We start from the raw sequence: 9856 nt of genomic DNA, 5'->3' as shown, positions 1-9856 counted from the left end.
ACTGTTGACAGATGAAATAATTTTAAACACTGAAAACGACCCCAAAATAATACTTGTATTTAGTAACCAAGAACAAAGAATTTTAAATGCTAACATATGCACAAAGTGCTTACAAAGCTATGTTTACATAAAATATAAGAAGCAGTTGGGAAAGTACAAGCCAATAGTAAGAGAAATTTCCTGAATAAGCTATTGTACCAAATGAGAAGAAAACAAGGGAGAAGTAGGGTAAAAAGGTCAAACTCTATTTGTATTTTAATCAGTATGTATATTACGAGATGAGTTGACTTTGCAGAAAAATACAGCCAGATATTGAACTCTGCAATGGAACCCAACCGAGCATTTTTACTGATAGTTTCTAGAACTTTACTAATACTTTCTAGTTTCTGCACAGCTATGAAGTTATCTGGTCTGGAGCCATGGAGCCTTCCCAGCACCATGGCCACCTCTGCTGTGACAGAAGGCTACCAGCTTGTGCTGCAATACACAAACATTGCTACCCAAAAGGCATCAAGAAATGTTTAAGATTCAATAGAGAAAGTTAGAGTGCACAAATTCTGTAATACCCAAATGTACAGTGCAAAGAATCTATGGGAGATTAATTCCTTTTGTTCTAACCCTTGTAATGAGGAATATATTGCTTCTAACTTCTTTTTTGCAAAAACAGTCTTTGCATTGGAGTCATTTGCAAAAGCTGCAACGCAGTGGCACCCCCAGAGCCCAGCAGCCACACTGGTCTGTTTACAGCTACTCTGAATGTAACTGTATTTTATACCTTTAGATCTCTATGTATACACTGAATAATAAAAGAAATCCATAGCATTTACAGAAAGTTTGTCTTGTTTGGAAATCCAATACTTCTGACAGCAGTTACTTTTCTTCTTTCTTGAAGAAGTCTGCAGTCCTTCCATCTATTTAACTTTGCATGTAGAAATCACAGCTGCAAAGTGTCTCGTTACCTCCGCACGGTAACAGCGGCAGCAAAGCCACTCATCAGCAGTGTTGACATAAGCCTGGACTTCTTGGGTCACATCCTAGCGCAGCCTAAGTGGTCATGGGGAATCTTTTTGTTTGAGTTAGCTGGTGTGTGCTGTAGCTGGATATGCTGATGCCGAACACTCCCAGGAGCAGTGCCGCCCGCTGCAGCGCTGTGTCGGACCGGTTGATTACGATCTTTGCTGCAGCCTGAGTCTAAGGGAGAAACAGGGCAAGTTACAGGCTGATTCAGCTCAGTGCAACACAAAAGGTCTTTGGAGCCTACAAAGCGCTTCTTTTCTTCTCATGCCATTTAACAGGGTATAAGTCTGCTTTCCACTGAAGAGCATTTCACACAATCTATTGCATGTTTTGGAAACCCTCCCTTTTTCTCAGTTTCTAGAAGATAGGACACATTTCTGATAACGATTTCCCTTTCAGTTGCTGCTCATTGATTTTGGTGACTTTAATGGAGTTCTCTCTGGCTACCTGAGAGGGAGAGCTGAATCAAGTTTAGGCATAAAGGAGAAAGAACTTCCTTATTCTGTAAAGAACAAAGATCTCTTCCTTCCAACAGATTTGCTACTAACACAGGATGTTCCCTTGAATGTTAGATATTAATGCAGGAAAGCAAGCCTAGAAGGGATCACTAACATCCTTTACGACCTCCACATGTAGGACCAGACCAAGCATTTTGACACGGTCACTTTGTCAAGTCCGATGAAGAAAGAGGAAATGCCAAGCAAAGTAAAGATAAGAATTACTTATTTACTATCTGAATAACAGTCAGAAAAGAAATTAAATTACTGTTGCTTGCCTAGCCCATACGATAGACTGATCAAGAGGCAGAAACACATTTGCATGGGATCCCTAGTGAGCAAAACAAAAATTTGTATACATATTGGCACTTTGAGATGAAATACATGTGCTGCATTTGGTTTCTTTAAGTGAAATAATTACTAGGCCTCAAATAAAGCTTTTTTTTTTTTTAATTGCTTTCCTTGCAATCCATGGATGAAAGGCATGGCATCACCGACAGGAGCAACAGATTCCAAGGAGCCTTTTTATCACTTCCAGATTCTAGGTTTTTTATTGAGCTTAAAGAATTAGAGCTCAGTGCTCTGACCTTGATAAATATGTCTGTGGCTATTTCAGCTGCAAAATAAATAAAGACAAAAGAAATTTCAAACAGAATTACTATGTAAGGTGATATCAAAAGATATGCAGGGAGGTGTGAAAGAAATTCATGGCTAGGACTGAAACACAGCATCTTTAGCTCAGCCTCTCAACCACTCATCTATCCCCTCTCAGCTGCTACAGTCTATGATTCTGGATGCAGATCACAGTGCTAACAGCTGTGGCATTTTCCAGAGAAAGGATGGATACTCTGTAAATATCAAAACATGCAATACAATGAGGAATTCTTCTGTATTCTTTGGTGCATATATATATGTATATATATTTATAGCTGCTTTAGTCTCAATTATTCAGCTGATTTAAAATGTTTTCTATACATGCTTTTATTTGTTTTCTTCATATAATGGTTGATAGTCTGATTTCCCAGTGTTCCAGAGGTCAATACTGACTGAAGTTTCCTTATCATGGTCAAGAAGCTGGATGAAGTGTTTCACTGCTGGGTCAGATAAGTCACATCCTTCTTACCATTAGCATTTTCCCATTGCCCCAAACACACAAAGCCATTGCAGGAGAAAATTGTGGAGAAGCAGTTTCTGTTTAAGCACTGCAGAAGAATTAACTCCTTTCAAATATTCTGCATTTGGTATTCCAGCATGATACCAATTATCAAGAAATGTCATAATTAATTTGCTTTTCAACAGAGGATTAATTATTTTGAGCTAATACACAAGAAACTAGTGTTCCCTTGGGTTGGTCATACAGCAATTTGAAATAAAATCAACCTGATCAAGAGAAATACAGGTATTTTTAAGATTAATTAAAAGGAAAAATAAAGTCATACCTGCAGCAACCTTATATACCCAGGTGTCATTCTCCGGAGAGGAATAACCATTATTTCTGAGTCTTTGTAGAATTTCAGCTCCTACAATTCTAGAACACACAAAATATTACTAAACCCCAGGATGCTTTACAAGTTGGCCTCTTCATGATGCATAAGATTAAGCCTAATGCAGTTTGCTACAGAGCCAAAAGCACCCCAAGAAACACAATATGCAAACATTTCTTGCTCACCTGATGCTCTGTTCCCTCGAGCCTTTTCCATGCTCTAGGGCCTGGGGAATATAAAGCCCTTCCCCGTTGCATAACCTGTCACATGGCATCTGTCTGCACTGCTTAGGTGTTGGCAGGGCTGCAGCCATCCTGCCTGGGGCCAGGTATGTCTTGCAATATTGGAAAACTCTCTGGAAATGCCTAAAGCTCATTAAGAGAGCTGACCTCCTTAATAAGAAAAGGACCTAAGCCTGCTTTATAGATAGCACTGGACATAGGAAAAGGAGGTCATTATAGCTTTTTGTGTCTCAGAGTGACAATGCAAATAGGATTGGATGGTGTTTATATAACTTAAAGCATATATTTATACCCACAGGATGACCTGACTGGATGGGAAGCTTAATGAAACCACGACCCAAGTTCAAAGGTTGTGCTAATGTAACAGGGCTATTTGGAGGCACATTTAAAAATAAGTGCTTTCTTTTCTGATAGCATTCCCTTTTCTCAGCATTATGCATGGTCTTGTGTGTTTTTCTACTGCTAGTTCTTTAAAACTAAAAATACCTAACGTGATACTTACTGATATTACTGCTTTTTGTTAACTGTGATCTCTTTTCACTATAGTGTGCTTGAATTTAGTTCTATTCCTGCAGTCATATAGCAGACTATGTAAGAAATGGTGGTAAAATATAATCTACAAAATTAATTTCTCCAACTTTTAGAAGTGTCCATTGATAGACCATGCTAAGAGAGCTCTTTTTATCATTGTCAATATATGCAACCTTGCATATAGCTAGTAAGACAGAATTTGACTCCAGTTGCAGTCCTACTTCTAAACATGCAGGGTAAGAATCTTCAGGTGCTGTGAGTCAGTAGAGCACCAATGTGCACATTGAGCCCACACCAGTTTTCATGACAAGTGTTCCAGAGGTCAGTGCTGACTTGCACCTCTATAGTCTCTGCTATGGAAGCTCTAAGATCTCTGAGAAATAGTCCTGCTGTAAAAGAGCAGAACACAATTGTACTTGGAGAAATTATCCACTTCAGATATTCCACAGTGATACCACTTCCTCATCTTCCTTTCAGCAGATGCCTAATTAATGTTACATAAAAGAATGCTTCTGTTTTATTCCAAGGCTCTGGCTTACATAGTACTACCATGGGGCAGTTCTCATTTTCCTTTTACTGCACCATGTTTCTAGCACACCAACCCTGTGGCACCAACAAAGCAGTGTCTCATTAAAAAAAAAAAAAAAAAAGGTAACTTGAGTTGAACTCATCCTATAGCATCAATCTAAATCATTATCACTGAATCATCACAGAATGGTTTGGGTTGGAAAGGACCTTTGAAGGTCACCTGGTTCCAACTCTCCTCCCCAGGCAAGGACAACTACCACTAGACCAGACTGCTCCAAGCCTCATCCTACTTGGCCTTGAGTATTTCCACAAGTTCTCTGGGCATTAAAAGCAAGAGACTGGGAACCTGCCAATTTGTTTTTTTTTTTTTTTTTAATATATATATATATATGCAATTTTCACAGTGACCCCATGCTAAACCTTTTGCACTGCATCCCTTACCTGTAGGAAATACTGCATTAGCAGGAAGTAATCAACATAAATTTGGGACCTGACTGAAGTTAACAGGAAGCCTATCAGTACCTGCCCAAACACATTTGGCATGAAAACCTATAGCATGAAAAGTCAAAGGCCTTTTTCCTGTTTTTCACTGTATGCTCCATGCCAGCTTTCCCAAACAGTCAGGAAAAGGTCTGTGCTTGCTGTCCAATCAAGGACAAGGATAATGGTGCAGTATGCTTTTTTCTGGAAATACGCAGAACACTGAGATTTTTCTTTAAATTTGCAGCCTTGCTGACATTCAAAGGAAAACCTCCTTACCTGAAGTATTAGAGGAGCTTCAAAATTTCTGCCATTTTGTGTGGCAGAAATTCACTGCCCTTTCCTTTCAGAGAAGGGCAGTGAGATTCCAGTGATACGGTATTCAGAAAGGGAGAGCTTTCCAAACAAACTTCTTTGTGTGGAAAATAAAAGGGAAAAGAAAGAATATGCTTTGGCTGAGATAGCTGTTTTTAAAAAGGATCTCTTGGCCACGTGCAACACAGCTGAATTGTAGAATATTTTATGTAATTGCAGATGTTACCAGAATCTGAATTAGATGCCCAAGAACTCTGAAAGAATAACCCTCCTAGGCTGTTTCAGGAGAACTTTGATCAAACAAGGGGTTGCCTCCATTCCTTTGCAAGTCCAAGTCTCTGAGAATTGAGCCCTGACTGCCAGGATGCAGAGATGAACTTCTGGGCCACAAAGACCTCTCCTGGCACAAACATAGGGAAATCCCACGTGCTGTGCAGGCTGCTCTCTTCATTCATCTAATGCCTCTCCTGCCTGATGGAGGCACTGATTACTAATAGGCATCAAGCAGCTAACAATGCAAGTGATATGCTGACATCCTCCTCAATATTAAAGACAAGGGATACTTTGAACTCAGCTGTCAATATGCACCACCTTGTGCCCTATCTCCATTAGGAGGACAAATCAATAATGGAATTACAAGTTCCTTTGATGTAATCCAGTGCCTTTGGGACCTGCAAGGGCTGCTTCCCCAAATGCAGCAGGAATCAACCAATAGAAATAAATTATTTTCACACTCTTAAAAGACCCTTCTTGACTGGCACTCCCCAAAAAGCTTTCCATGCTGCCAGTGATCATGTCCTTGCCTCTCCAGAGTGTGGAGCAGGGACTCTTTTGACAGCATCACCCAAATCAGCTCAGTGCAAGCAGCAGGGAAAGCACTGCACAGAGGGCTCTGGCTCCTGCTCTACTGGCAGATTTTGAATCCTGTGCTGTTGACCACCCTCAGACAAATACCTCAAATACTAACTTGTCACTTTCTCTATGTGTCCCAGACTTTGTTAGGTTCTCTTTCACAGGCAGCTGATTCTTTTGACAGCTGGACTTTATGATCTTAGAGGTCTTTCCCAGTTTTAAGGTTATATGATTCCTGCATCATAAGAATCCTCTTTCAGATCCTTAAAAATGTTTTATCTTGAAATCAAACTCATCTTCCCATTTTTCCTTGATTCCTGTGCTCTATACAATGATTCTTATTTACCAGCTCATTTTCCCACATACTTCCTAGCATATTTATTTTTATCCTGAAAAGGGCAGCTACATCAGCATTTCCCTCTATACCAGCTCTAGCACCAGAAATTTCGCTTAAGGAGAGGGTCCTATACTTTTTTTTCTGCTTGCCAGTTCTTGCCATTGGAGACCCTTGTGGAATCTGGAGTAGCAGTGGCCTATGGCACTTGGGACTCTGGATGCTAGCAGGCCCTGATTCCCTGATTTCCCACACACAGAATTCCATTGACTATCTAACCTTCTTTCTTTTTCCCTCACTGCTTTTATTTTTTTTTTTTTTCTTTACATCTATTTCTGAAAAACATTTTGGCCATCCTGCAGCAGAGGGAGGGAAGAGTAATGCAGGCTCAGGTGCATGAGTCAACCACAGGCCCAGGTGAGCAGCCCCCTCAGGCCTCCCCTCCAGTGCAGCCGGGTCACCACAGCAAGTCCCCTGCAGAAAGGGCACGAGCCTCTCTGGGCACTGCTCAGCCTCTCTGGGAGATGCTCAGCCTCTCTGGGCACTGCTCAGCCTCTCTGGGCGCTGCTCAGCCTCTCTGGGAGCTGCTCAGCCTCTCTGGGCACTGCTCAGCTTCTCTGGGCACTGCTCAGCCTCTCTGGGAGATGCTCAGCCTCTCTGGGAGCTGCTCAGCCTCTCTGGGCACTGCTCAGCTTCTCTGGGGGCTGCTCAGCCTCTCTGGGCACTGCTCAGCCTCTCTGGGAGCTGCTCAGCCTCTCTGGGCGCTGCTCAGTCTCTCTGGGAGATGCTCAGCCTCTCTGGGAGCTGCTCAGCCTCTCTGGGCACTTCTCAGCCTCTCTGGGAGCTGCTCAGCCTCTCTGGGAGATGCTCAGCCTCTCTGGGCACTGCTCAGCCTCTCTGGGCACTGCTCAGTCTCTCTGGGAGATGCTCAGCCTCTCTGGGAGCTGCTCAGCCTCTCTGGGCACTGCTCAGCCTCTCTGGGAGATGCTCAGCCTCTCTGGGAGCTGCTCAGCCTCTCTGGGCACTGCTCAGCTTCTCTGGGAGCTGCTCAGCCTCTCTGGGAGATGCTCAGCCTCTCTGGGAGCTGCTCAGCCTCTCTGGGCACTGCTCAGCCTCTCTGGGCACTGCTCAGTCTCTCTGGGAGATGCTCAGCCTCTCTGGGCACTGCTCAGCCTCTCTGGGCACTGCTCAGTCTCTCTGGGAGCTGCTCAGCCTCTCTGGGCACTGCTCAGCCTCTCTGGGAGCTGCTCAGCCTCTCTGGGAGCTGCTCAGCCTCTCTGGGCACTGCTCAGCCTCTCTGGGCACTGCTCAGCCTCTCTGGGCACTGCTCAGTCTCTCTGGGCACTGCTCAGTCTCTCTGGGAGCTGCTCAGTCTCTCTGGGCACTGCTCAGCCTCTCTGGGCACTGCTCAGCCTCTCTGGGAGCTGCTCAGCCTGCTGGTGGTGGCTCCTGCAGGTGATGCTGATGTTGCTGGGCTGTGCGTGCTGGCTGAGGCTGCCGTGGGCACTGATGCCACACCCCGCACAGGTACAGCCTGGGCCCCAAACACAGTGCAAAAAGCAGGGACAAGGCAGGTGATCCCCCTGCTGCCACACTCAGCTCCTAAGGGAACCTGCCACAGTCACATTCCTGGCTTTGCTGGGGCAAGGTCACCAGACTGACGACGTGAGAGCAAGGATGTGACAGCACGAGGGGACAGTGCTGCCCCAGGGGCAGCTGGGGTGAGCAGCCCTCACTGCCAGGGGGAAGCAGGGCCCACCTGCAGACAGGGGAGGCTGCTGGCAGCCCCGGGGCACCTCAGGCAGGTGGCACATGTGCATGGCGACTTCAGTTTCTTGTGACCCACCACACGCTCAAGGGGATGGGGCTGATGTCTTATCGTTACTGCTCCGACCTGATGGGTACAGATTGCAGGCAGAACACTGCAGGGCACTGCCTACGTGCAGTCACAATTCTGAACAATAAACTGGTTTAAAGCAAGACTCTCTGCTGGCTTTGAGGGCCATTAAGCTTGATTTACTCAAGGCTCTCTATACTGATACAGGGACAGAATTTTAAAAGAGCATTTCCCATAAAGCATATACCATTTTCATTCTATACCTGCTGAACAATATGACATTTGGAAGTCATGATTTTGAAAACAATCCAGATATTTAACTAAAGAAGTAGCTTCCAAAATTCATCATCGTTAAAGAGTCCAGGCTGCAGGAATACACAGCAGAATTCTGAACCTACCCACAGCTTCCACTAACACCCCTTTGTGCAGGATAGGAGTAAACATAAAGTGCTGCCACTGCAGGCAAATAAATAAAATAAACCATATAAAGAAAACAAACCACCAAATCTTCCTCAACACACAGCTGTATGAATAATGCTAGGCTTTTTGACTTTAACAGTTATTATCTGAGAGCATGTCCTTGCAAATAATTATATGCATTACTCAAAAATTAGAGCTAAGCTAAAAGTAATTTTGCCTTAAACAAAGTTAACTAAATGGACAGCTCTGTTGGGGCAACAGGACTGGGCACTATTAGGTTATAGAAGGAAGGGATAGTCCTGCCTCAAAGAGCCTAGAATCTGTGGGGAGGCAGATGATTGCCACCAGTGGAAGGAGCACAGGAAAACAAAGAGAACACATAGCTTGGCATGCAAAGTGATGTTCTCAGCTCACTTACAGTCAGTTTCCAAATTGCAGCAAAACACCGTGTAAAGGAGGGAAAACTTGAGTAAAGGAATTTTAAGATGGCAAGGGAAGAAAGGAACGGGAACAATGGTAGTTGTATTGTTGAGATACACAGTAGTATCTTCACAAAGCACAAAAGAAAGGAGATGCATTGGAATATGATGATGACAGAAGTAGGAAATACCATCAATAAAAGAAGACTGCAATGCTGTGTAGATGAGCTATAGACTGCAGAGTTCAGTCCTCAAAGTCATCTAAGGTTACAGATACACAGCAGCAAGAGATTTGTGTTGCTGAGGCTTATGGAGTTACCATTGAAGTAGCTTAAACTATTCATTTATTTCCTGCTGAGCATTGACTCCTGCACTTCCCACAGCTTCACTGCCAAGCAGTCACTCCTGTGTTTGCAGCCTGCCTGCCCACAGTGCTTTGATGCCATTGAGGGACAAAAGAATAGAAACTGACAAAAATGTCATAGAAAAATGATAGGGAAAAAATCAAATTCATTACAGCTATGGAGAAAGGAGAAATTCTTTCATGGAAGCAAATTTTATCAGAAAATGCTGCAATTTGTACACGTGAAAAACGACAGGGGGGAAGGATCCAGAACTATTTCCTAAGCAAAGGTAGGTAAAGCATTACTGTTGCTGGAAAAGCACAAAGGTACTGCTCCAGAGCTTACCTGGAACCCAGTTCTGTCAAGCAGTGCTGGATCTCTCTCACCTAACTCCAGATAAGACTCACACAGATGCCTGCCTTGGAACTAGTTGTCCTAAATTCCCATTCTCATTTACCTATTTCAAATCTTTATGTTAAGATCAGGGCAGGAAGTGAGAATAGTACAGTGAGTTGGTTCAAACTTCACCCCACTGATTACAGCAGGACAACTCAAA

At 43.6% G+C, this 9856-nt stretch overlaps 1 protein-coding gene across 2 annotated transcripts in view; it reads right to left on the bottom strand.

Annotated features, from left to right (window-relative positions):
- Positions 1-224: 224 nt before the first annotated feature.
- ERICH1 (glutamate rich 1) overlaps positions 225-9856 on the bottom strand; it is a 91970-nt gene continuing 82338 nt past the window's right edge. The window contains exon 6 of one of the 2 annotated variants that reach the window (XM_077782393.1): positions 225-1191. In XM_077782393.1, coding sequence (XP_077638519.1) covers positions 1028-1191 — 164 coding nt within the window. In that variant the 3' untranslated portion in view covers positions 225-1027. Of the gene's footprint in view, positions 1192-3019; positions 3043-9856 lie in introns of those variants that run through there. The other variant, XM_077782394.1, reaches the window with a different exon arrangement.

The sequence above is a fragment of the Lonchura striata genome, chromosome 3, assembly GCF_046129695.1.
Source record: "Lonchura striata isolate bLonStr1 chromosome 3, bLonStr1.mat, whole genome shotgun sequence".
NCBI classification, from domain to species: domain Eukaryota; kingdom Metazoa; phylum Chordata; class Aves; order Passeriformes; family Estrildidae; genus Lonchura; species Lonchura striata.
Note: the sequence above shows the minus strand (reverse complement) of the source record. Positions and strands in the feature narration are given on the sequence as shown.